We start from the raw sequence: 27944 nt of genomic DNA, 5'->3' as shown, positions 1-27944 counted from the left end.
TGCGCATGCTCTCTTTCAATGACTACAGCTCCCAGGCGACTGCTTCGGCAAACAAAACTACAGCTCCCAGCATCCTTTTCCCTCCAGGCTCCTTCTTTCCTTTGTCAGCGCTGGGTACCCCAAGCACCAAGCCATCACTGAGGCTTGCAAGGAAGTCTGCATCTAACAATTTCATCCTGGCAGCTGTGAGTGACCCCCGACCCAGACCTTCCCAGCGCAGGATCCGCAGAGAGAGAGAGAGGAAGAGCCAGGGACATGGCTGCAGGGCAATGTGTGCAGGTAGGAGGCTCTCACACCCCTTATCCTGGGAGTACAGGAGACTGACACCAGCCCTGACACTGACCCTCCCTCCCCAGGATCCCCAGAGTGAGGGACATGGCTGCAGGGCAATGTGTGCAGGTAGGAGGCTCTCACACCCCTTATCCTGGGAGTACAGGAGACTGACACCAGCCCTGACACTGACCCTCCCTCCCCAGGATCCCCAGAGTGAGGGACATGGCTGCAGGGCAATGTGTGCAGGTAGGAGGCTCTCACACCCCTTATCCTGGGAGTACAGGAGACTGACACCAGCCCTGACACTGACCCTCCCTCCCCAGGATCCCCAGAGTGAGGGACATGGCTGCAGGGCAATGTGTGCAGGTAGGAGGCTCTCACACCCCTTATCCTGGGAGTACAGGAGACTGACACCAGCCCTGACACTGACCCTCCCTCCCCAGGATCCCCAGAGTGAGGGACATGGCTGCAGGGCAATGTGTGCAGGTAGGAGGCTCTCACACTCCTTATCCTGGGAGTACAGGAGACTGACACCAGCCCTGACACTGACCCTCCCTCCCCAGGATCCCCAGAGTGAGGGACATGGCTGCAGGGCAATGTGTGCAGGTAGGAGGCTCTCACACCCCTTATCCTGGGAGTACAGGAGACTGACACCAGCCCTGACACTGACCCTCCCTCCCCAGGATCCCCAGAGTGAGGGACATGGCTGCAGGGCAATGTGTGCAGGTAGGAGGCTCTCACACCCCTTATCCTGGGAGTACAGGAGAATGACACCAGCCCTGACACTGACCCTCCCTCCCCAGGATCCCCAGAGTGAGGGACATGGCTGCAGGGCAATGTGTGCAGGTAGGAGGCTCTCACACCCCTTATCCTGGGAGTACAGGAGACTGACACCAGCCCTGACACTGACCCTCCCTCCCCAGGATCCCCAGAGTGAGGGACATGGCTGCAGGGCAATGTGTGCAGGTAGGAGGCTCTCACACTCCTTATCCTGGGAGTACAGGAGACTGACACCAGCCCTGACACTGACCCTCCCTCCGCAGGATCCCCAGAGTGAGGGACATGGCTGCAGGGCAATGTGTGCAGGTAGGAGGCTCTCACACCCCTTATCCTGGGAGTACAGGAGACTGACACCAGCCCTGACACTGACCCTCCCTCCCCAGGATCCCCAGAGTGAGGGACATGGCTGCAGGGCAATGTGTGCAGGTAGGAGGCTCTCACACCCCTTATCCTGGGAGTACAGGAGACTGACACCAGCCCTGACACTGACCCTCCCTCCCCAGGATCCCCAGAGTGAGGGACATGGCTGCAGGGCAATGTGTGCAGGTAGGAGGCTCTCACACCCCTTATCCTGGGAGTACAGGAGACTGACACCAGCCCTGACACTGACCCTCCCTCCCCAGGATCCCCAGAGTGAGGGACATGGCTGCAGGGCAATGTGTGCAGGTAGGAGGCTCTCACACTCCTTATCCTGGGAGTACAGGAGACTGCCACCAGCCCGGACGTATAAAGGATGAAATTGCTGCTCGAGATCAGCCGGAGGACTTCAACGCCTTGATTGAGATGGCTGCCCGCATTGAACGCCGCATACAACAACGGGCCAAGGTGCAGCACTCCTCCCGTCACAGTCCTGCTTCTGTATCGGCGAAGATTTTCACAAAGTTGGACTTGCGAGGAGCGTACAATTTAGTCAGAATCCATCCCGGAGATGAGTGGAAAACCGCATTTAATACCCGAGACGGGCATTACAAGTACCTGGTGATGCCTTTCGGCTTGTGTAATGCCCCGGTGGTGTTCCAGTACCTGATGAATGAGGTGTTGCGGGACCTTCTGAACACCGGCGTAATTGTTTACCTCGACGACGTGTTAGTCTACTCCCAGGACCTGCCGTCACACCGTCAGCATGTCCGTCAAGTGCTCCAGATACTTAGGGAGCATGGTCTGTACGCGAAGCTGGAAAAATGTAGCTTTGAGAAGACGTCCCTGCCGTTCCTAGGCCACATAGTCTCTGCAGCTGACTTTCGAATGGATCCTGAGAAAGTGGCGGCTATTAAGAATTGGCCCCGGCCAAGGGGTCTTAAAGCGTTGCAACGCTTCCTCGGCTTTTCCAATTTCTACCGTCACTTTATTCCCAATTACTCTCGTATTGTGGCCTCGTTAACTGCCCTCACCCGAAAGGGGGCTAACGCGGTGGATTGGCCCACTTCTGCCTGCCAAGCTTTTGAGGCCCTTAAAGAAGCCTTCTTGTTAGACACCTGCCTTCGCCATCCGGATCCCAGCCAGCCCTTCGTGGTGGAGGTTGATGCCTCCAATGTGGCCGTGGGGGCCGTACTGAGTCAGTACTCTGATTCTGGACAGCTGTTGCCCTGTTCATATTTCTCAAGGAAACTTGCCCTGGAGGGCTTGCTAGCCGTGAAACTTGCCCTGGAGGAATGGAGATAGTGGTTGGAAGGAGCCAACCATCCGGTTACGATTTACACCGATCACAAAAACCTAACATTCTTGAAGCAAGCCCAACGCCTGAATCCAAAGCAAGCCCGGTGGTCGCTGTTTTTTGACCAGTTTGACTTTACGTTACGCTACTGACCCGGCTCGAAGAACGTTCGAGCTGACGTGCTCTCGCGTTCCTCTGAGGTCGAAGAGACTCCTGATACACCTCAATATATCTTGGACCCTGAGAAAGTAATTCTTGCTGCAACCTCAGTGTCCTCCCAAGGGAAGACCGTCGTTCCACGTCGCTCCCGGAGAGCAGTTCTCGCTTGGGCCCATGACTCCCTCACTGGGGGCCATGCTGTTAAACCGTTTCTACTGGTGGCCAACGGTGAGACAGGACATCCAAGCTTTTGTGGGCTCATGCCCTACCTATGCTGTTCAAAAGCCACTCATCGGGAAGCCCAGGGGCCTGTTGCAACCATTGCCCATTCCGGTGGAGCCTTGGACACACATTTCCACCGATTTCATCGTGGACCTTCCTGCCTCAGGAGGTAGTTCAGTCATTTGGGAAACCGTGGACTGATTTTCCAAGATGGCACACTTTTTCCCTTTGCCTAAGCTACCTTCTGCACCTGACCTGGCCGGCCTGTTCGCTCAGCATTTCTTTAGACTTCATGGCCTCCCGCCGGATATAGTCTCCGATCGAGGACCACAGTTTACAGCTCATTATTGGAAAGCCCTATGCAAATGCTTCAATGAGCAACTTAGTCTTTCGTCAGCGTTCCATCCTCAAAGTAATGGGCAAAAGGAACGAACCAATCGAACCTTGAAGACTTTTCTTCGTGCCTTCGTGAATGAACGACAAGATAATTGGGCCAAGCTACTCCCATGGGCGGAGTTCTCCACTCCCAACAGGTCAACAACCATCGCACCCAAATGTCAAACAACCTAACACTTCACTAACAGTGCTCAACACTTTTGAGCTCACATCCACTCTAGAAATAGAGAATATTCTCAAGAAGATAAAACCATCCTCCCATCCATCAGACCATATTCCATACAACAAACTGTGTCTGATCTCCAACACCATAGCCAAACCTTTAGCAGACATTATTAACTGCTCCTTCTCTCAAGGACATGTCCCGAACCAACTCAAGTTAGCCATGCTCAAGCCGCTCCTCAAAAAACCCAACTTACCCACCTCAGACCCAGCAAACTTTAGACCCATAGCAAACCTCCCGTTGATTGCCAGAGTTATGGAGAAAGTTGTAAACAAACAACTTACAGAATATCTTGACGAAAACAACATCCTCACCTCAAACCAATTTGGCTTTCGTAAGTCTATGAATACCGAATCATTATTAACATCATTATCAGACACTATCATTTTCAACCTAGAAAAGGGCCAACCTTGCCTCCTCGCTCTCCTGGATCTTTCATCAGCGTTTGATACCGTTAACCATTCATGCCTCCTGCAACGCCTAATAGACATCGGCATTGCAGGAGTAGCTTTTAACTGGTTCCAGTAGGCCACTACCAGACACATTCCTACTCCCATAGCAACCTAAAACTTAACTAGGAACTGATAAAAATTGAGATGAAGGCAGCAGTCCAGCAGCAAGAGGGGGGCTTCCCAGTCTTTTGCATCGAGTGTCACATGTATGATTTTTTACCCACCGGTGAGAAGTTGTACATGTGCATGCGATGCAAAGAGCTCCTGGCTCTCAGAGAACGAGTCCGATCTCTGGAGGCTAGAGTGGCAGACCTGGAGGAGCTGAGGGAGACAGAGAGGTATATAGATGAGACCTTCAGGGACATAGTAGTCCAGTCCCAACTTCAGACTGGCAGCCCTGGTGCTGCCTTGGAGGAAGAAGGTCTCATAATGGGAGAGCACCAACCAGATGTAGCAGGAAAGGATCCTGTAGCAAGGACCTGCTCTCTAGGTGATGCATTGTCCTTTCGCACTGAGGATATCTCCCCAAGGCCTACTGCCCAGGAGGGAAGGGTTAGGTCGGCCGTCATAGTTGGTGATTCGATTATTAGGAATGTAGATAGCTGGGTGGCGGGTGGGCGTGAGGATCGCCTGGTAACATGCCTACCTGGTGCGAAGGTGGCGGACCTCACGCGTCACCTAGATAGGATTTTAGACAGTGCTGGGGAGGAGCCGGCTGTCGTGGTACACGTGGGCACCAACGACATAGGAAAATGTGGGAGGGAGGTTCTGGAAGCCAAATTTAGGCTCTTAGGTAGAAAGATTAAATCCAGAACCTCCAGGGTAGCATTCTCTGAAATGCTCCCTGTTCCACGCGCAGGTCACCAGAGGCAGGCAGAGCTCCGGAGTCTCAATGCGTGGATGAGACGATGGTGCAAGGAAGAGGGATTCAGTTTTGTTAGGAACTGGGGAACCTTTTGGGGAAGGGGGAGTCTCTTCCGAAGGGATGGGCTCCACCTTAACCAGGGTGGAACCAGACTGCTGGCGCTAACCTTTAAAAAGGAGATAGAGCAGCTTTTAAACTAGAACAAAGGGGAAAGCCGACAGTCGCTCAGCAGCGCATGGTTCGGAGAGATGTATCTTTAAAGGATACTAATGATGCATTAGAATTAGGGCATCCCGACAGTGAGGTTCCAATAATTAGAAAAGTAGTCCAAGTGCCTGTAACTAAAAACTCACCTGAGCTAAAAAATTCTAACTTATCCCTATCAATTAAAAAGCAGAATAAAAATACAATCAAAAAACAAACTTTGAAATGTTTGTATGCTAATGCCAGAAGTCTAAGAAGTAAGATGGGAGAATTAGAATGTATAGCAGTGAATGATGACATAGACTTAATTGGCATCTCAGAGACATGGTGGAAAGAGGATAACCAATGGGACAGTGCTATACCGGGGTACAAATTATATCGCAATGACAGAGAGGAGCAGTCGGGAGGAGGTGTGGCGCTTTATGTCCGGGATGGCATAGAGTCCAACAGGATAAACATCCTGCATGAGACTAAATACAAAATTGAATCTTTATGGGTAGAAATCCCTTGTGTATCAGGGAAGACTACAGTGATAGGGGTATACTACCGTCCACCTGGTCAAGATGGTGAGATGGACAGTGAAATGCTAAGAGAAATTAGGGAAGCTAACCAAATTGGTAGTGCAGTAATAATGGGAGACTTCAATTACCCCAATATAGACTGGGTAAATGTATCATCGGGTAACGCTAGAGAGATAACGTTCCTGGATGGAATAAATGATAGCTTTATGGAGCAATTGGTTCAGGAACTGACGAGAGAGGGAGCAATTTTAGATCTAATTCTCAGTGGAGCACAGGACTTGGTGAGAGAGGTAACGGTGGTGGGGCCGCTTGGCAATAGTGATCATAATATGATCAAATTTGATTTAATGACTGGAAAAGGAACAGTGTGCAAATCCAAGGCTCTCGTGCTAAACTTTCAAAAGGGAAACTTTGATAAAATGAGAAAAATTGTTAGAAAAAAACTGAAAGGAGCAGCTACAAAAGTAAAAAATGTCCAAGAGGCGTGGTCATTGTTAAAAAATACCATTCTAGAAGCACAGTCCAGATGTATTCCACACATTAAGAAAGGTGGAAAGAAGGCAAAACGATTACCGGCATGGTTAAAAGGGGAGGTGAAAGAAGCTATTTTAGCCAAAAGATCTTCATTCAAAAATTGGAAGAAGGATCCAACAGAAGAAAATAGGATAATGCATAAACATTGGCAAGTTAAATGTAAGACATTGATAAGACAGGCTAAGAGAGAATTTGAAAAGAAGTTGGCTGTAGAGGCAAAAACTCACAGTAAAAACTTTTTTAAATATATCCGAAGCAGAAAGCCTGTGAGGGAGTCAGTTGGACCGTTAGATGATCGAGGGGTTAAAGGGGCACTTAGAGAAGATAAGGCCATTGCGGAAAGATTAAATGATTTCTTTGCTTCGGTGTTTACTGAAGAGGATGTTGGGGAGGTACCCGTAATGGAGAAGGTTTTCATGGGTAATGATTCAGATGGACTGAATCAAATCACGGTGAACCTAGAAGATGTGGTAGGCCTGATTGACAAACTGAAGAGTAGTAAATCACCTGGACCAGATGGTATACACCCCAGAGTTCTGAAGGAACTAAAAAATGAAATTTCAGACCTATTAGTAAAAAATTTGTAACTTATCATTAAAATCATCCATTGTACCTGAAGACTGGAGGATAGCAAATGTAACCCCAATATTTAAAAAGGGCTCCAGGGGCGATCCGGGAAACTACAGACCGGTTAGCCTGACTTCAGTGCCAGGAAAAATAGTGGAAAGTGTTCTAAACATCAAAATCACAGAACATATAGAAAGACATGGTTTAATGGAACAAAGTCAGCATGGCTTTACCCAGGGCAAGTCTTGCCTCACAAATCTGCTTCACTTTTTTGAAGGAGTTAATAAACATGTGGATAAAGGTGAACTGGTAGATGTAGTATACTTGGATTTTCAGAAGGCGTTTGACAAAGTTCCTCATGAGAGGCTTCTAGGAAAAGTAAAAAGTCATGGGATAGGTGGCGATGTCCTTTCGTGGATTGCAAACTGGCTAAAAGACAGGAAACAGAGAGTAGGATTAAATGGGCAATTTTCTCAGTGGAAGGGAGTGGACAGTGGAGTGCCTCAGGGATCTGTATTGGGACCCTTACTGTTCAATATATTTATAAATGATCTGGAAAGAAATACGACGAGTGAGATAATCAAATTTGCAGATGACACAAAATTGTGCAGAGTAGTTAAATCACAAGCAGATTGTGATAAATTGCAGGAAGACCTTGTGAGACTGGAAAATTGGGCATCCAAATGGCAGATGAAATTTAATGTGGATAAGTGCAAGGTGATGCATATAGGGAAAAATAACCCATGCTATAATTACACGATGTTGGGTTCCATATTAGGTGCTACAACCCAAGAAAGAGATCTAGGTGTCCTAGTGGATAACACATTGAAATCGTCGGTTCAGTGTGCTGCGGCAGTCAAAAAAGCAAACAGAATGTTGGGAATTATTAGAAAAGGAATGATGAATAAAACGGAAAATGTCATAATGCCTCTGTATCGCTCCATGGTGAGACCGCACCTTGAATACTGTGTACAATTCTGGTCGCCGCATCTCAAAAAAGATATAATTGCGATGGAGAAGGTACAGAGAAGGGCTACCAAAATGATAAGGGGAATGGAACAACTCCCCTATGAGGAAAGACTAAAGAGGTTAGGACTTTTCAGCTTGGAGAAGAGACGACTGAGGGGGGATATGATAGAGGTGTTTAAAATCATGAGAGGTCTAGAACGGGTAGATGTGAATCGGTTATTTACTCTTTCGGATAGTAGAAGGACTAGGGGACACTCCATGAAGTTAGCATGGGGCACATTTAAAACTAATCGGAGAAAGTTCTTTTTTACTCAACACACAATTAAACTCTGGAATTTGTTGCCAGAGGATGTGGTTAGTGCAGTTAGTATAGCTGTGTTTAAAAAAGGATTGGATAAGTTCTTGGAGGAGAAGTCCATTACCTGCTATTAAGTTCACTTAGAGAATAGCCACTGCCATTAGCAATGGTTACATGGAATAGACTTAGTTTTTGGGTACTTGCCAGGTTCTTATGGCCTGGATTGGCCACTGTTGGAAACAGGATGCTGGGCTTGATGGACCCTTGGTCTGACCCAGTATGGCATTTTCTTATGTTCTTATGTTCTTAAGGTCAAGATAAATAACAAAGAGTCCCACACCATCGAATCCAAAAGGGGGGTACCACAAGGATCATCCCTCTCCCCGACTCTTTTCAATATTTATCTACTCCCACTTTGTCAACTTCTCACTAACCTTAAGCTAAGACATTACCTATACGCGGATGATATTCAAATCCTCATCCCTATAGAAGATTCCATACACAAAGCCATATCATTCTGGAATAAATGTCTGTCAGCTATCAACAATCTACTCACCAGCCTCAACTTGGTTCTAAACAAAAACAAAACTGAAATCCTCATTATAACTCCTGAAAACTATACCCCTTCCTCACATTCTAACACTAATCAACATCCGGTCACCGCAGGGCTCTCCACCACGCAACAAGTTAGAGACCTGGGAGTCATCATAGACAACAGACTCAGTCTCAACAAATTCGTCAACAACACAACAAAAGAATGTTTCTTTAAACTTCAAACATTAAAGAAACTCAAACCTCTCCTCCTATACAGAGACTTCCGCATGGTTTTACAAGCCATCATACTCCCAAAGCTGGATTACTGTAACTCTCTCCTCCTAGGCCTTCCAGCATGCACCATCAAACCACTTCAGATGGTCCTAAACACCTCTGCAAGAATTCTATCAAATGCCAAAAAGAGAGATCATATCACCCCAATTCTCCACCATCTCCACTGGCTTCCAATTAAATACAGGATCCAGTTCAAGTCTTTAATGATGATACATAAGGCCTTACACAACATCGCACCTCTCAACCTAACATTCCAAATTCAATTACACACATCTGTGAAACCAACCAGAAGCGCCTATCAGAACAGACTAATCACACAACCTGCGAAATCCGTTCTGAGGAAACGTGCATTATCCACAGCGGGCCCTTCACTTTAGAACTCGCTCCCTCCAGACCTTCGTTTGGAACCATGCCACTCTACATTTAAAGGGAAACTTAAGACTTGGCTTTTCAAACAAGCTTTCCCCTAGAGCCAAGAACACAAAGAAAAGTCTTTTCAAGCCCACAACGAGTTATTCAGATCTATTTTTTTCTTCCTTTGTTAATCAGAAATTTACACATGCTGACTTCAATGTAAAAACTTGTTACTTAGTTTTTGTTCAATGTAAAACTTCTTTTATTCTGTTCTATGTAAACCGCTATTTGTAGCGATAGTTACTGTTCTTTGTGAACCGGGGTGATATGTATATTATACAGGAACCTCCGGTATATAAATTATTTTAAATAAATAAATAAATAAATAAATAATAATCACATGCATGCTGCTACTGGAAGTTCGCCGTTCCTTGTTGTTTATGGGAAGCAACTTCGTCCGCCCCTACCTTCGCCTGAACCTAGTACACTCCCGGCAGTGCAACTCTCAGCTCACCAGCTTCGTTCTTTGTGGATCTCTACCCAGGAAAAGATCCGTAAACCCGCCCTGTCCACCAAGAAGTGGGCAGATAGGCATTGTCAGCCAGCACCCATTTTCCTCCCAGGAGACTGTGTCTGGCTTAGCACCAGAAATCTACAGCTACGTATTCCGTCTAGAAGACTAGCTTCGAAATTCTGTGGGCCTTTTCGAGTCGCCAAATGAGTGGGAGCAGTCTCATACCGTCTGCGCCTACCCTCCTTTATGCGCATACATGACGTGTTCCATGTGTCATTGCTGAAGCCTCTTGTGTTATCCAGGTACCACTCCCGGGCTCCTGAACCATCGGATCCTTCAGTACCGGACGAGGTCACGTATCAAGTGCGTGAAGTTTTGAATGTCCGGTTTCATCAACGCCGATGGGAATACTTGCTTGCCTGGGAGGGTTGCGGACCCGAGGATAATTCTTGGGAACCGGCCCGTAACATCTTCGATAAGGACTTATTATGGCAGTTCCATCTGGACCACCCAAGTAAACTCGGACCGGCTAAGAGGGGGCGTAAGAGGGGAGGTACTGTTGCGGTTCTGGCCACGAGCACCGCGGCCAGGCCCTTACCTCCGTGCTCCCGGACCTGCTCCCGCTTCCAGAGGCCTGGTTTGCGGCCTGTTTGGCGGTGTCCCGCTGGGGCTGCGCCGCTGCGAGGTCTCCCATGGACGCCCGGCTCCTAGGCGCGCGCGCGCCACTTGGGCGCTTTTCTAGGCTGTTTCCCGCCAGTGGTGACTCTGCCCAATTCCTGACGTCAGACGCTGCGGCCTTGATAAGCTGGCCGCAGCCATCCAGTCTTTGCCTTGCAACGGGTTAGCCTCCCGGTTTCCTGTTGCGCTGTGCCCCGGAGTGACTCGCTTTGCTTCGTCGCTTCATTCCCACTGCAGTACCTGCCTGGTTCCTGCCTGCCTGCTACAGTACCTGGTTGGTTCCTGTTTGCTTGCTACAGTACCTGCTTGGTTCCTGCCTGCCTGCTACAGTACCTGCTTGGTTCCAGTACCCGAATCCTGCTACAGTTCCTGCCTGGTTCCAGTACCTGAGTCTTGCTACAGTTCCTGCCTGGTTCCAGAACCCGAGCCCTGTTACAGTATTGCTACTGTCCTAGTCTGGTTCCAGTTACCTGTCCTGATCCACAACCCACCTAAGTCCCAGCGGCCAGGCCCCTACGGGCTCCTCCCGGGGGGGCTTCGGCTTCCAAGGGTGAAGCCACCTAAGTTTCAGCGGTTGGGCTCCTACGGGCTCCTCCCGGGGGAGCACCAGCTTCCAGGGTGAAGAGCATCTATGTCCTGCCTGAACATCTGCCTCCCGGCCTGCTATTCATTAGAGACCTTGACCTCCTTTCCCAGTCTCCAGGTCGGCCCAAGGGTCCACTAAACAGAGACTCCCATAACAACAAGGGCATTATCACCTCCTTTTTCTTACTGGTTATTTCTTTCTCTATACAGCCCAGCATTCTTTTGGTTTTAGCTATCGCCTTGCCATATTGCTTTGCTGCATTTAGATCACCGTACATTATCACCTCAAGGTCCCTGTCTTGGTCCATGCACATCAGTCTTTCACCGCCCATCCCAAATGCATGGCTCTGCAGTTCTTGGCATTGAATCCAAGTTGCCAAATCTTTGACCACTCTTCAAGCTTCCTTTAATCACTTTTCATCCTCTCTACTCTTTCCGGCGTGTCCACTCTGTTGTAGTTCTTAGTATCATCCACAAGTAGACAAACTTTACCTTCTATCCCTTCCGCAATGTTGCTCACAAAGATATTGAACAGAACTGATCCCAACACCAATCCCTGTGGCACTCCGCTTAACACCACTCTCTCTTCAGAGAAGGTTACATTTATCATTAGACGCTGTCTTCTACCCATCAACCAGTTTGTAAACCATGCCACCCCCTTAGCACTCACGCCCAAGCAGCCATTCAAATGCTCTAAATGAATATCCAATGGGATCAGTCTTACAACAGACTGCAGTGCAATAAATGTGGTATACATCTGTATTTGTCCCTGTCCCAGGTTGTACATTGGACACACCATGTGTTCAGTGAAGACCAGATTGATAGAACATTGATCTCGATTACATACAAGAAAATTGGGGGCACCTATGCTACAACATTGTGCTGATTTTTCTCATACCTTTATTTATTTTATTTTTATTTAAGACTTTTTATATACCGTCTTTAGCAAATAAATTTGAACAAAAACAGTTTACAGCATTGAGCAATGACCATGGACACTGATTGAACAAGTCCACTTGTCAGCACAGGGAGATGATTTAAAATCCATTTTGAATTGCCTTGAATCTTTTTCCATTTTTACATTTAATACTGTGTCTCTGGCAAGGATGAATGAAGAACTTAATTGGTTGACATTGTTGTAAGACTGTTCCCATTGGATATTCATTTAAAGCATATGAATGGCTGCTGTTTTTTCATCATTAATTCTGATAGGTTTCTTTCTAGTCAATGGGTACTTTTAAATGGATGCTGTAAGAAAGTTTCAAGTGAGTCAAAAGAAGGGGATGCTAAGCAGAGGTGACTCAGTCCGTCGCAAATATTTTGACGCCATCACCGATTTATCACCGTTCGCTGAGGAAGGATTGTTATCCGAAACGGGGCCACATTGGGTTAGTCTATTGCGATGAGAGATATTTTTAAAGAAATTTGGACATGTGGATTTTATAATGAGTAATAATCTGCTAAAGTGGAACTACCAGCATTGGTTTGAGTCTCAACTTTCATTTTATTAAGATATTAAGAGATTTTTATTTGCAACAAAAAATATTTGAAAAGAAATGGACTGTCATAACAGAAGTTACTATTAAGTGAGTTGGGTGGATGCTGATGATTTTATGAGTTGTCCACAGTATCCTGGTTGGTACTTGATTTAGACATTTTATGAAACTACCACCCATCACCATTTGTATTTGTATTGGCAGCCATTTTGTTTTTGTCCATACATGTATGTTGTAGAGTGTGTTTTCAGCATGTTATCATTAATATTATCACTCTGCAGTGGAGTTTTCTCTATCTGGTGTCTTAAATACTCTGAAATGCAGGGGAGATGGAGAAAGGAGAAAGCAGAATGGGCTGTCTTGAAAGTAAGGACAATGGCACTTCCATTTATACCAGTGTGGTCTACAGGCCTCCAACTCTGGTAGAAGGATTGGACAGAAGGCTGAAGACTTTCAAAAAATGGGACGGAAGGGAGAAATGTTGTTTGTCTGTCTGAAATTTTAATCTGCTGGATGTGAGTTGGCATATCCCTGCTGCAGAATTTGTGGGAAGTCGAGAGATTGTGGATGCCCCTGAAATGCGAAGAGCGATGCTGCACCTGGTGCTCACAAATTGAGATAGTGCTAGAATATAAGAAGTGCCACGCAGGGTCAGGCCAAGGTCCATCGAGCCTGGCATCCTGTCTCCAAGAGTGGCCGGATCAGGTCACAAGTATTCGACAGCTCCCCAATGCTTGATCTATTTCGTGTATCTCACTTCCAGGGATAAACGCTGGCTTTCCCAAGTCTACCTGGCTGATTCAGTATCTGCTCATGGGCTTTTCCCTCAGGAACTTGTCCAACCCTCTTTTGATAAAATTCCATAGCTTGATTGTGCGCTGAGTGAAAAAAAAATACTTCCTGTGATTTTGTTTCAAATCTACCGGTTGCCAGTTTCATGGCATGTCCCCTAGCCCCAGTGTTTGAAATGGTAAATAACTGTGTCCTATTTGCTCGTTCCACCCCACTCATGATTTTATAAATTTCCATCACATCCCCTCTGTCGTCTCTATTCCAAGCTAAAGAGCCCTGACCTGTTTAACCTTTCTCCATAAGGAATCCTTCCCATCCCCTTTATCATTTTTGTCACCGTTCTCTGTACCTTTTCTATCCCCTTTATCATGAGATGGTGGCGACCAGAACTGCACTCGGTACTCAAGGTGTTGTCGCGCCATCGGTCTATACAAAGGCGTTGAGATATTCTCAGATTTGTTTTCTCTTCCTATAAAAATTATCCCTAGCATTCTTCTTGCCTTTCTGACCACCGCACACGGAGCTGAGGATTTCAATGTCCACATGGACTCCGAGGTCTTTTGCCTGGGCGGTGACTCCTAACTCGGAACCCAGCATCGTGTATCTGTGGTTGGGATGATTTTTCCCTACGTGCATCACGTTGCCCTTGTCCACAATAAATTGCATCTGACAAGTAGAAGCCCAATCTCCTATCTCTCCAACTCCTTCTGCAGTTCCTCACAATCTGCTAACTGTTGTTAACTTGAAACAATTTTGTGTCATTTGCAAATTTGGTCACCTCTCTCATTATTCCTTTCTCCAGATCATTTATGAATATGTTAAACAGTACAGATCACAGTACCGATCCCCGATGCACTCCACTAACAACCTTCCTCCATTCATAAAACTGACCATTTAGTCCGACCCTCTGTTTCCTGTCTTTTATCCAATTACCAGTCCACAATAGGACACTGCCTCCTATCCCATAATCTCCAAATTTCATGAGGGAATTTGTCAAACACCTTATGAAAATCCAAATACCCTAAGAGCCTGATTTTAGAAATGTACTTGCATGCTTAAAATTGGGTTTTATACGTGTAAATGCACTTTACCCATGTAAGTGTGCTATTGAATTGTCCATAGTTTATACGTGTGACTGCACTTTACCCATGTAAGTGTGCTATTGACTTGTCCATAGTTTATACATGTGAATGCACTTTACCCATGTAAGTGTGCTATTGAATTGTCCATAGTTTATACATGTAAATGCACATTACCTATGTAAGTGTGCTATTGAATTGTCCATAGTTTATACGTGTAAATGCACTTTACCCATATAAGTGTGCTATTGAATTGTCCATAGTTTATACGTGTAAATGCACTTTACCCATGTAAGTGTGCTATTGAATTGTCCATAGTTTACACGTGTGAAAGTGCTCTTTACCCATGTAAGTGTGCTATTGAATTGTCCATAGTTTATACGTGTGAATGCACTTTACCCATGTAAGTGTGCTATTGAATTGTCCATAGTTCATATGTGTGAATACACTTTACCCATGTAAGTGTGCTATTGAATTGTCCATAGTTCATACATGTGAAAGTGCTTGTTACATGAGTAAATGGCTTTTAATATTGCTACAATAGTATGTTAAATTTGCATATGTAAATACTTATAAAATTACCTCCTATATCAACTGGCTCACCTCTATCCGCATGTTTATTTACATCTTCAGAATAATCTACTATCGCTAATGTCCATCTGGGCTCCCACTTGAGTAGCAGGGATCATCTAGTCCTGGGGGAATTCTGCGCTACTGTGGAGTGCAGAATTTGCGCAGAATTCCCCTCCCATGCAGAATTGCCAAATTCTGAGCAGAAAATGGCAGAGAAGACCCCGGCATGCCGCGAACAGAGCATGTACCGTTCGCGGCGAAGAGGAAGGTCCCGGCGCGCCATTCGCGGCAAAAAGGAAGGTCTTGCCGCACCATGAACGGAGCACGCATTGTTTGCGGTGATGAGGAAGACCGCCACAGGATGCGCTCTACTTGTGGTGAAGAGGATGGCCCCAGTGAGAGTGAATGTTTGTAGAGAGGTATGGGTGAGGGGAGGGGGTGAGAGAGAGAGAGTGCAGGGGGGGTGAGAGAGCAGGGGGATGAGCAGGAGCATGTGAGAGAGGGGAGGGGGTGTGAGAGGGGGGGAGGGATGAAAGAGCAGGGGGGGTGTGAGAGAGAGTAGGGGGAATGCTTGAGTGTGGGTTTCAGAGAGAGGGAGCCTATATGAGGAGATTGTGAAGGAGTGTGTGTGTGTGAGAGATTGGGAGAGATTGTGTGTATGTGAGGGTGCTAGCTTGTGTGAAGGGACTGTGTATGTGTGAGACAGATCCTGTGTGAAGGGCTGCGTGAGAGAGAGACATAGGTAGCTTGTGTGAGGATGTATGTGTGAGAGAGAAAGGGAGCTTGTGTGGGTGTGTATGCAAAGAGAGGGACCCTGTATAAGGGGATGTGGTGTGTAAGAGAGTGAGGGAGCCTGTATGAGGGAGTGTGTATGTGCACTAGAGAGAGGGAGCATGTGTGTGAGAGAGGGAGGGGCAGAGGGAGCCTGTGTGAGGGGCAGTACTGAGAATGGGGTCAAACTCTGGTACTGGTGATAGAGTGGAAGGGGTTGGGCCTAGAGGTGGAGGGAGAGATACTGGCAGGTGGAGGAGCTGGGGCCTGAAAGGGCAAGTGGAAGGGACACTCTTACAGTGAATTTCTAGGGAAATTCTTCTCAAAATATTTAAAACTAGCAACTGTACCCGTTCTACGCCCGGGCGGCGAGCCTTTTTATTGGCACATATGCTCTTGTATGGAAGCGTAATCTGAAAAGGAAAAATGAAATTGTTTTCACCCAGGGCAAGGGACGTGGAGGCACATTTGCTAAAGCCAGGGCTGGCAAAGTTTATTTATTTGGCGAAAACATTTTTGTACACGACATTTTTGGTATAAGCTCTATGGTCTTTCTTTAAGTTGCCTTGTTGATCAGTTCCTAAGAACTTTACCTTGACTTGCTGAAAGGACTTTGTTCTTGAGAATGCAACATAACGTTGTCATTGACTGAATACTGGAGATGGCAAATAAATACCAACTAAATCCAGAGTTTGTCCTTGGCTTTTGTTGATGGTCATAGCAAAAGCAAGTCTCAAGGGAAACTGTTTATGTCTTAATGTAAAGGGAAGGTCAGGGTCACTGGGTGCAAGAATAACTCTTAGAATAAATACCCTGGTACCTTTAAAAGGTCCGGCGAGGATTTCACAGTCAGTGACTGGATATCATTTGCTTGAAGACCATTCTTGTGCCATTGCAAAGACCTCTTGTTGAGTCAAGGTTTCGTAGTAACCTTACTACTGCACCAACTTTTAAGTTAAGTATGTGAGGAGGCATACCTGCAGGTGTTAAACTGTTAAAAAACTCTATTGGATAGTTTGCTACCTTCTTGGCGTTTGCACTGTCTTGTTGAATAGAATCAATGCTGGTATAGCATTTCAATTCAGATTGAATTCGTCTAAGAACATTTTCATTAAGTGCAAGTGACTCCTGGTTTTTTGGAGTCAGGTTTGCACAGTTAGCAATGCTGTCATCTCCTGATCGGATGATCTCAGGAAAGACAGCATCAATAATATATCCATTCGCAATGCAGACTGGAGGAATTTCGAAGATGCCTTCCTGTAATTCAGGGTCTTGCAGGTTTCCATTTCCAAGTTGTAAAAACGAATGGGAAAAGGCTGGGTCGTTATTGGCACGCATGTTTTTGTGTAAGTATAGGACCTGAATATTTTTCCAACAGTCACTATTCTTCATGCATGGACCGGATGGTATACACCCCAGGGTTCTGAAGGAACTAAAAAATGAAATTTCAAATCTATTAGTTAAAACTGTAACCTTTCATTAAAATCATCCATTGTACCTGAAGACTGGTGAGTGGTTAATGTAACCCCAATATTTAAAAAGGGCTCCAGGGGCAATCCGGGAAATTACAGACCAGTTGAGTGACTGAGTGACAGGAAAAATAGTGGAAACTTTTCTAAAGATCAAAATCACAGAACATATAGAAAGACATGGTTTAATGGAACAAAGTCAGCATGGCTTTACCCGAGGCAAGTCTTGCCGCACAAATCTGCTTCACTTTTTTGAAGGGATTAATAAACATGTAGATAAAGGTGAACCGGTAGATGTAGTGTATTTGGATTTTCAGAAGGCATTTGACAAATTTCCTCATGAGAGGCTTCTAGGAAAAGTAAAAAGTCATGGGATAGGTGGCAATGTTCTTTCGTGGATTACAAACTAGTTAAAAGACAGGAAACAGAATGCAACGGAGCTCACGTTACATAACTGCCATTCGAAACCCCGCTGGCAGAGTGGCCTTTGATATCCCTACCATTCTGAGAACATTTCACAATTATTATTCTGGCCTTTATTGGTCAGAATCCTGGGATCCAGTGGTCTGTACCCGCTTCCTCTCCTCGCTCAATCTGCTGCGCTTAACCCCGACACAACAATACTGGTTAAATCAACCTATCTCGGAGGAGGAAGTCAGGCAACCCATTAGGCAAGCAAAGAGCTTCAAGATTCCGGGTCCAGATGGTTACACGGCAGAATTCTACAAGCCACTGATGGATTTGTTAGTTTCTCCTCTCACTCAAACCTTTAATGCACTCATTTCCACTGGTTCCTACCCCACCCATACTAATTTGGCACATATCACTCTCAATCCCAAACCCGGAAATGACCATCTGTCTACAACGTCCTATCGGCCCATCTCTTTGTTAAACCAAGACCATGTATTAGATGGCGATGGTAACTTGCTACCTCTGCATGAAGTACAGGCCCTGTATGGTCTGACAGGCCTGCAGGCTTTTCCATATTTACAGATTCGTCATTATGTGAATTCCTTGCCCCAACCTTCTCTGCAACCTGCAGTTTTTCAGGGTCTTGAGACTTTCCTGTTGCTAAATAAAAAATACATGCCCTCGCGCTCTTGTTATTACAAGCAGCTGTGAACTCAGAGAAGAGTTCACCCAAGCCAGATGCGAGCTGAATGATGGAATGCGGACGGAGTATTTACTGTCTCTGAAACCATGATCCGTTCCAGTTTTCACTCAATATCCACAGTGTCACCCAACATGTACTTTCGTGAAATGCAATATAAGTTCTTATGGAGAGCGTTCATTTCCACCATGCTTGCCTTTCACTCTCATTTGGTTCCCTCCTCAGTGTGTGGGAAGTGTAGGCGGGTGGAAGGTTCGCTCTCCCATCTGTTTTGGGAAAGCAGTCATATTAAACGGTTTTGAATTAAGATTGTACAATATTTGACGGCACTTTTAGATATTACCATGACACCCACTCCTCAAATGTTGTTGTTTGACTGTATTCCGCCCTCACTAATCCGAGGCGTAGTTTGCGCATCTTTGTTAAAAAAGCGTGTTATGTAGGGAAGAAACTCATATTATTACACTGGAAGGATCCGGTTTCACCCTCCTTCTGGGCGGGCACAATCATCTTCATCGGATGATGCAGATGGACTGTATGACCTCGAAAGAATCCCCTGTTCTACGATGGAAGTTCTTGCGGATCTGGGACACATATATTCAATCTTTACCACATAGATCCAGGAGTTTGATTCTGAACAATTGATGAAGTGCCTAATGAACATTCCTTAAATCGCTGAGTGTCCCCCAATGCTAATGTATCATTTAAGGTGGCCCTTCTCTGTCTCCTAATGGGGAGGAGGGGGGAAAGGGAGAGAGATAAATCAAAGGGGGATGGTCTGAGGGAGGTAAATGGATTGGTTCTGATGTTACCTTTGTATGTTCTGATTATGCTAATTTGTGTGGATGCATAAGGATTCCTGCATCCATTATAAAGGTTGTAAGTGTTTTATGTGCAAAACAATAAAAGTGGTTAATCAAAAAAGACAGGAAACAGAGAGTAGGATTAAATGGACAATTTTCTCAGTGGAGGGGAGTGGGCAGTGGAGTGCCTCAGGGATCTGTACTATGACCCATGCTTTTCAATATATTTATAAATGATCTGGAAAGGAATACAACGAGTGAGATAATCAGATTTGCAAATGATACAAAATTATTCAGAGTAGCTAAATCACAAGCTGATTGAGATAAATTGCAGGAGGATCTTGTGAGATTGGAAAATTGGGCAGCAAAATGGCAGATGAAATTTAATGTGAATAAGGGCAAGGAAAAATAACACATGCTGTAGTTTCACGACGTTAGGTTCCATATTTTGAGCTACCGCCCAAGAAAGAGATCTAGGCATCATACTTTGAAATCGTCGGCTCAGTGTGCTGTGGCAGTCAAAAAAGCAAACAGAATGTTAGGAATTATTAGGAAGGGAATGGTGAATAAAACGGAAAATGTCATAATGCCTCTGTATCGCTCCATGGTGAGACCACACCTTGAATACTGTGTACAATTCTGGTTGCCGCATCTCAAGAAAGATATAGTTGTGATGGAGAAGGTACAGAGAAGGGCGACCAAAATGATAAAGGGAATGGAACAGCTCCCCTATGAGGAAAGGCTGAAGAGGTTAGGGTTGTTCTGCTTGGAGAAGAGACTGCTAAGAGGGGATATGATAGAGGTGTTTAAAATCATGAGAGGTCTAGAATGGGTTAATGTGAATCAGTTATTTACTTTTTCGGATAATAGAAGGACTAGGGGGCACTCCATGAAGTTAGCATGGGGCACATTTAAAACCAATTTGAGAAAATTCTTTTTCATTCAACGCACAATTAAACTCTGGAATTTGTTGCCAGAGGATGTGGTTAGTGCAGTTAGTGTAGCTGTGTTTAAAAAAGGTTTGGATAAGTTCTTGGAGGAGAAGTCCATTACTTGCTATTAATCAAGTTGACTTAGGGAATAGCCACTGCTATTATTGGCATCAGTAGCATGGAATAGACTTAGTTTTTGGGTACTTGCCAGGTTCGTATGGCCTGGATTGGCCACTGTTGGAAACAGGATGCTGGGCTTGATGGACCCTTGGTCTGACCCAGCATGGCAATTTCTTATGTTCTTATGTAATTTAGGAATCCTGCCGGCTACCTGTGACCTGGATTGCCACTGTTGGAATCAGGATGCTGGGCTTGATGGACCCTTGGTCTGACCCAGCATGGCAATTTCTTATGTTCTTATGTAATTTAGGAATCCTGCCGGGTACCTGTGACCTGGATTGGGCACTGTTGGAATCAGGATGCTGGGCTTGATGGACCTTTGATCTGACCCAGCATGGCAATTTCTTATGTTCTTATGTAATTTAGGAATCCTGCCGGGTACCTGTGACCTGGATTGGCCACTGTTGGAATCAGGATGCTGGGCTTGATGGACCCTTGATCTGACCCAGCATGGCAATTTCTTATGTTCTTATGTAATTTAGGAATCCTGCCGGGTACCTGTGACCTGGATTGGCCACTGTTGGAATCAGGATGCTGGGCTTGATGGACCTTTGATCTGACCCAGCATGGCAATTTCTTATGTTCTTATGTAATTTAGGAATCCTGCCGGGTACCTGTGACCTGGATTGGCCACTGTTGGAATTAGGATGCTGGGCTTGATGGACCCTTGGTCTGACCCAGCATGGCAATTTCTTATGTTCTTATGTAATTTAGGAATCCTGCCGGGTACCTGTGACCTGGATTGGCCACTGTTGGAATTAGGATGCTGGGCTTGATGGACCCTTGGTCTGACCCAGCAGGGCAATTTCTTATGTTCTTATGTAATTTAGGAATCCTGCCGGGTACCTGTGACCTGGATTGGTCACTGTTGGAATCAGGATGCTGGGCTTGATGGACCCTTGGTCTGACCCAGCATGGCAATTTCTTATGTTCTTATGTAATTTAGGAATCCTGCCGGGTATCTGTGACCTGGATTGGCCACTGTTGGAATCAGGATGCTGGGCTTGATGGACCTTTGATCTGACCCAGCATGGCAATTTCTTATGTTCTTATGTAATTTAGGAATCCTGCCGGGTACCTGTGACCTGGATTGGCCACTGTTGGAATCAGGATGCTGGGCTTGATGGACCCTTGATCTGACCCAGCATGGCAATTTCTTATGTTCTTAGTTTTGCTCACTGCCCTTTTGCTTCCCCTAGATTTTCCCATGCAGTGTTTTTCTTTCTGCTTACCCTTACAGAATACAGCATAGCTGTCACTTTATCTCCTTCTGATGATGCCTTTCTTCAGATGTTGGTGTTGATGTTGCAATCCTCAAGCTATAATTGTGGTGCATTGCTTTGGGTGTTCCCTGTTAGAGTTGCTTATAAGGAATGTGGTGATACAAATACCAAAAATTATTGGACGATTCTGTTAATTATGACTGAGTTAAAGGTGATCCTACTGATTATGGCTATCTAGTCAAAAAAAAAAAAGCAGATTATGTGCACAACTCTTTTCTACCCCCTTTCCAAACTGGGGAAATCAAAATGGATCTTTAAAAGGGCTGCTCAGTTACAATTACAGCTGCCAAAATGCAATCTAGGCTAATCCAACCTTTTTGTAAAAGCTGCCTTTGAGACCATTCATTGCTAGGAGCTTCTAGAGCCCATAACTTGAGGAATGTTCTGGAAGACACCGAGGTCCATATTTAGTCACTGGCCAGATTGAAAGTTAATATTCAATCAACAAAATGAACGATCTGTTCGATCACTGTGCTACCCAAAGGGTGTATTCGTTTATCAATAATCAATGTCTTTTCACAAAGTATATTGATTTTTGCAACTGTATGAATTTTTAGTACCCTACCCATCAGTGGTACCAATTTTAATGTTGAATATTCAAAAATTATTTTTATGAAAATAATTAGAGGAGTTTTTGCATGTACAAGTTTCCAAATCACATGGATCCCTCAAAATTACTGTATATCGTAAATTCACGGACAGGAGCAATCTATTGAAATTTCCAAGTCATCATGTGTATAATTTTAAAATTGGCTTACCTCTAAGATAAAGTTGTTCCTATATAAAGTTGTTCCTATATATATACCCAATAAAGTTGTTCCTATATAAAGTTGTTCCTATATATATACCCAATAAAGTTGTTCCTATATATAATAGGAACAACTTTATTGGATGTCACAAATATACAAACAAAAATCTTTTAGATAAATATTTGTAAAAAAAAATTTTTTTACACAAAAAAAAAGTTCACAAAAGGAGGAGGTTAATGATTATAATATGCATATACTGTGCAGGGACGCCTGCACGATTGTATGAAACCTTCAACCAACTCCTCTAAATATTTTCATAAAAATAATTTGTGAATATTCAACGTTAAAATTGATACCACTGGTGTGTAGGTTACTAAAAATTCATACAGTTGCAAAAATCAATATACTGTGCGAAAAGACATTGATTATTGATAGACGAATACACCCTTTGGGTAGCACAGTGATCGAAAAGACCGTTCATTTTGTTGACTGAATATTCATTATATATCACTCTTCAAGTGGCTAAGATTTGCAGCAGATTGAAAGTTAGCCAGATAAACTTATCTGACTAACTTTGGAGGGATAGTCAGTGGTTCAGCCATACTTTGGAATATAGACAACATTCTTAAAGCTAGCTGGATAAGTTTATCCAGCTAACTTTAGAACAGCTTTCCTAAACTTAGTAGGATATGTTATCCAGCTAACCTAACTCCTCCAAGAAATTACTCCGGAATTCCCCACTTAATTGGCTAAACTTTAGCTGGATGAGATATTAAAAAATATTCAAAAATCTGCATTTAGCTGGATAAGTAGAAAGTTTAATACCTCTGACTGTGGACCTCAATGTTTCCAGGAAAAACACCTGTGTTTGCTTTATGTATGCTAGATGAGCCATTGCAAGCCAGGATCCTCACATTTCCGCACAGAACAAGCCTTTGATCCAGTGGCGAGGAGACCAAGACTGGAGAGCTCATTTTGCTGCAGTCCTTCATTTGCCTTTGCACTCCTTGAGATCCAACATCTTCCATCTTCTCCACCACAGAGGATTTGTAGCCCAAAGGGGTTGTAACATGGTGACTTGTGTTTGCTGTGTCATAACACCATCAGTGATGGTATATAAAATACAATTTGGCTTTGTAGAAAGGAAAGCATTGCCATCTGCTATTCCCTCCACATTTTCAAGGTGCTGCCCCTTTCTTGGATCATGACTGCTTATTTGATAGAGTTGCCCATGCTTCTTTCATAATTAGATGTCACACTGGTCCATTGCCCATCGCCTGTGGACAGACTGGGTAGCAGTATTGATCTAAACAGAACTAGTCCTGCACTGAAGAGAAGAGCCGAATGCAGCCCAGCTGGGTGTGCTGCTGCTGTAGGAGAGGTGGAAGAGGCCGAGCCAAGTGCCTTCCTACTGCTGCAGGAGGAGAAGCAGATGGTGCTTACATGTTTCTTCTTCTGTAGGAGGAGTGTAAGGTGCTGCATGGAGAAGCGGATGGGACTGAGGATGTTTCTGCTTTGTATTTCAGGTCCCAGTAAAGTTTGATGACATCGCCATCTATTTCTCAGAGGAGGAGTGGGAGTATTTAGAAGAATGGCAGAAGGAACTTCACAGGGATGTGATGGAGGCAAATCTGCAGCTCCTGATGTCTTTGGGTAAGGTTGCCTGGCTGTCTTGTATTGTGCTCTTGGATTAGATCAATGATGTCATTTGGGGAAGAGTCAGGAAGATTCAGTCTAAGACCTCAGCAAGGTGGGCAGCCATAGCATGTGCATTACACATGTACAGTCACAATACCAGCTTCCTTCCTCATTCACAGATCAGATAGGAGGAGAAGTATCTAGAACCCATCACCTGTATATGTGGATTAACATCAGCTTCCAGAGGTACTGTGACATTAAAACCAACAATAATAGTTTAATCAATGTGGTTTTTTTTGTTACTAGCTTTCATGCCAAATGTATTCATTATTCTGTGCCTGTTGTTGTACATTTAATTGGAAAAGCAAAGAACTTCTGATAAGATCTAGATATACGTAGGGCAATTTTCAAAGTCATTCACGTCGGTAAGTAACAATTTCTGCACGTTAATTAGCTGTCAGAAAAACAGCAGCCACAGGACCTCAGAAACCAAGCCTAGCTTTCATAGTGTGAAAATCACTCTCACTCACCAGAGGTAGAGTGGATGGGGCAGCAGGAGGAACGTGGGAGGTGCTGATTGATAATGGGGTTTTCAATTTTCTTCTGCAGAGTATGATGCTGGGAGTGAATATAAGGAAGGCTCTGAGATCCTGAAGCTGACGTTGTCACGATGCACGGCTCAGGGTCCCACCAGTGACGGGAACTGCTGGAGTCCAATCGAGCCTCAGCAGGCAGTGAGGAGCCCAGCGAGAGAAGCACGGGAGGAGCCCGGACAAACTGAGAATGATTCCAGTCAACGGAGAACTAGCAACACAGAGCTGAAGGATGCGGCAGAGAGACCCTATAAATGCACAGAATGCGACCGACGTTTCCGACTGGAGTCCAAGCTGAGGAACCACCAGAGCTTGCACACGCTGCAGCGGCGCTTCATCTGCTTGCAGTGCCAGAAGGGATTCACGCACAAGCAGCATCTGAGCAGGCATCAGAAGGTACACGAGGAACGGCGGGTGCTCTTCATATGCATTGATTGCGGCATGAGCTTCAATCACAAGGGCAACTTCACAACACATCGCAGGCTTCACACTGGGGAGAGACCTTTCTCCTGCACTGAATGTGGAGAGAGCTTCAATCGCAAGGCGGATCTCATCATCCACGAGAGGATCCACACCGGGGAGAGACCCTTTTCATGCAATGAATGCGGGAAAAGCTTCAATCGGAAACAACACCTTCTGAAGCACCAAGAAACCCACACAACGGACAGACCATTCTCTTGTAATGGATGTGGGAGAAGCTTTCCTATGAAGGAAGCTCTTGTGAATCACCAAAAAGTCCACCTGGGACAGAAACCCAACAGCTGCTGTGAACGTGGCAAGAATTCTGGTTACAAAGTGGATTTCATAGTCCAAAAAGGGAATCGTCCAGGTGAGAAGAAAAGGTACTTGTGCTGTGTGTGTCAGAAAATCTTTGGCTGTAAGCAGAATCTGGTACGGCACCAGAGGATCCACACAGGAGAAAGACCGTTCATATGCTCTGTGTGCCAGTTAACCTTTAACCAAAAGCAAATTCTTGACAGACACATGGAAATCCACAATGGAGAGAGACCATTTCTATGTTCTGAATGTGGTGGCAGTTTCTATCTGAAGCACAACCTTGTAAAACACCAAAAGATCCATGCTCGTTTGGCAGCTGCAGACTTGGATAGTCAGAGGAAGTTAGCCTATGATACGTGTAGTGCTGTATAAAGACCGCGTAGGCCACGATAGTGAAGTTAGATTCTGTCTTCAAACAGCAAGGAAATGCAGGTAAAGAAAGACATAGGCTTACTATCAGATGTCTTTAAAGGGTGAGAGTGCCATCAAAACATCCAGAGTTCATGCTTGTTTTGTTTTGTTCTACAAGTTAATGTGAATAGCCAGCAGGGAGAAATGAATAAGTGTCCTAAGAGTTAGAAATGCATATGCCTTTAATGCAGGGGAGAAGCTACACTGTTATACAGTGTCCGGAATGTTCTAGCAAGTGCTGTGCTGAGTCAGAGCGGCACGGTGTCTGTGCAAGGAAAAGCATGCTCCTGAGACAAGGGAAAATCTGCCTTAGAGGGATGTTATGAAAAGAGACATTCAGCAGCAGATGTCCATTATCCAACGTGGAATTTAACTGTAAAAAAAAAAGGCCACCAATGGCATGCTTCAGTGAAGGACACAGTCAGTTCAAAGAAAAATCTCTGACATAATATCACACAGGTACTCGGGCATGAAGATCCAGGAGTACACAGGACCGGGATTCAGTACCACAGAGGGATCCCAGGACCAGGATCTCATTCTACAGATGGACACCAGATCCAGTATTACAGAGGGCTCCTAGAATCAGGATCTGGTATGAAAGAGGGACTTCCAGAACCCAGGGATCTCTCTGCTGCACTGGATCCCAGAACTAGATGTACCTCGGTGGTGCAGGATCCTAATTCTGTGGGTCCAACAGTGGATTTGGATTTCAGATGTAAATACTTGCCTTTGTAAAGACATATGAATAAATCTAAATCCAAATGCCAGGATCAGGATCGGCCTCCCCAGGAATGAGATCCAGTACCGCAGAGAGACGATGTAAACCAGGACTCTGCGTTACAGAGGGGAACCTGGAACGCAACGCTGCCGGCAGACGGGCAGAGCTGGACCCAGCGGCGTAGAGGAATCCCCAGAATCAAGATCCGGTGCTGCGGAGGATACGCTAGAGCAAGAAGCAGGAGCCACAGCACCAGGAGATTTCACAGAAACAGTGGAGTGGACCCAGATTAGCCCACGGGCGAGAGTGCAGGAAGAAACCCGTGTCGGGGGCCGGCTGAAGCCCGAAGCGGGGATAACTGAAGACATCCACCCCAGCGAGGGAACTGCACCCCCCCTAAGAAACACCACTGCTAACTCCCCTTCAAACGAGCCGGGGTGAAACGCTTTCTCCGGGGCCTTGCATAAAAGCTAAACAACACGATGAGATCTCCTTTTGGCAGTCAGCTGGTTAAATCAATCGGATTTAAAATCTGACTGGTTAAATGTGCCCAGATTTAGCTCTGGCGAGGGACCTGGGCTTTAGCCGGTTCGACCGATATTCAGCCCTCACACATCTCTATATTTTTTTTATTTTACGAGGGAGGAAGATTGGACTCTGATTCGGGGGCAGACAGGGGTGGCTCGGAAGAAGGAAGATCGGGGCATGGGGTGAGAGGGGCTTTTTCCATATTTAGGAGAACCCTTCAGGAGGAAGGGAAGAGTTGGGGATCGCCAGCTTTGTTTATTTATTACACTTTTTAATAAACAGAACACTAATCTTCAGTGAGGAACCCCCAACTGCGCTAAATCTAGGTGGCTGAATTGGACCCACTAGAATTAGCCATATATTAAGCTGCAGTTTTATGCTGCTAAGGGCAGACGAATAGACGGCTGCTCTAACCAGGAAAAATATAACCGGCTCGCTTATCCTCTGAGCAGGTGTTTGAAAGTCAGCTCTGTATATTTATTTATTTATTTAACCATCTATTTCAGCGGCTCAAGGCAAGCCCATGGCAAATAACAAAATTACAACTTTATGTCGGAAATACAGTGTTAATGACGTCGGTATTGATGGGTCCTCGGCGCTGTGGCATGGCTGGTACCGCCTACGGGGTGACCACCACTAGGGCCGTGTCAACAAGCTGATGGACATGCCCTACGACGGGACAGGCTGACCTTCACCTATACTAGTCGCCTTCCCCGCAGGTTGAGCCTTTGGGTTCTGGCGGCCGGCAGGACTTATGTGGGACCCTAGAGCAGTCGGGCAGGTGAGATTCCAGAAATAGGCCAGAGGTCGGGGCAGGCAGCAGACAAGGCGTGGTCGGACCTAAGGTTAGAGGTCAGGTCCAGGAAAGATGGAACAAGGACCACATTTCATATTAGTGAAACACCCCCAGAGTAATGGGCAATTCGAGCGGGTGAACCAGATCCTCAGATCATATGAACATAAGA

At 45.5% G+C, this 27944-nt stretch overlaps 1 protein-coding gene across 1 annotated transcript; it reads left to right on the top strand.

Moving 5' to 3' along the window:
- Window positions 1-113: 113 nt before the first annotated feature.
- On the top strand, window positions 114-27944 carry LOC115083438 (gastrula zinc finger protein XlCGF52.1-like). Its single transcript, XM_029587254.1, has 3 exons — window positions 114-279; window positions 23841-23967; window positions 24562-27944. The coding sequence occupies exons 1-3, from the start codon at window positions 256-258 to the stop codon at window positions 25692-25694; spliced, it is 1284 nt and encodes a 427-aa protein (XP_029443114.1). The 5' UTR covers window positions 114-255; the 3' UTR covers window positions 25695-27944.

Source organism: Rhinatrema bivittatum, chromosome 2, assembly GCF_901001135.1.
Source record: "Rhinatrema bivittatum chromosome 2, aRhiBiv1.1, whole genome shotgun sequence".
NCBI lineage: Eukaryota > Metazoa > Chordata > Amphibia > Gymnophiona > Rhinatrematidae > Rhinatrema > Rhinatrema bivittatum.
This window is presented reverse-complemented; position numbering and strand designations above follow the sequence as displayed.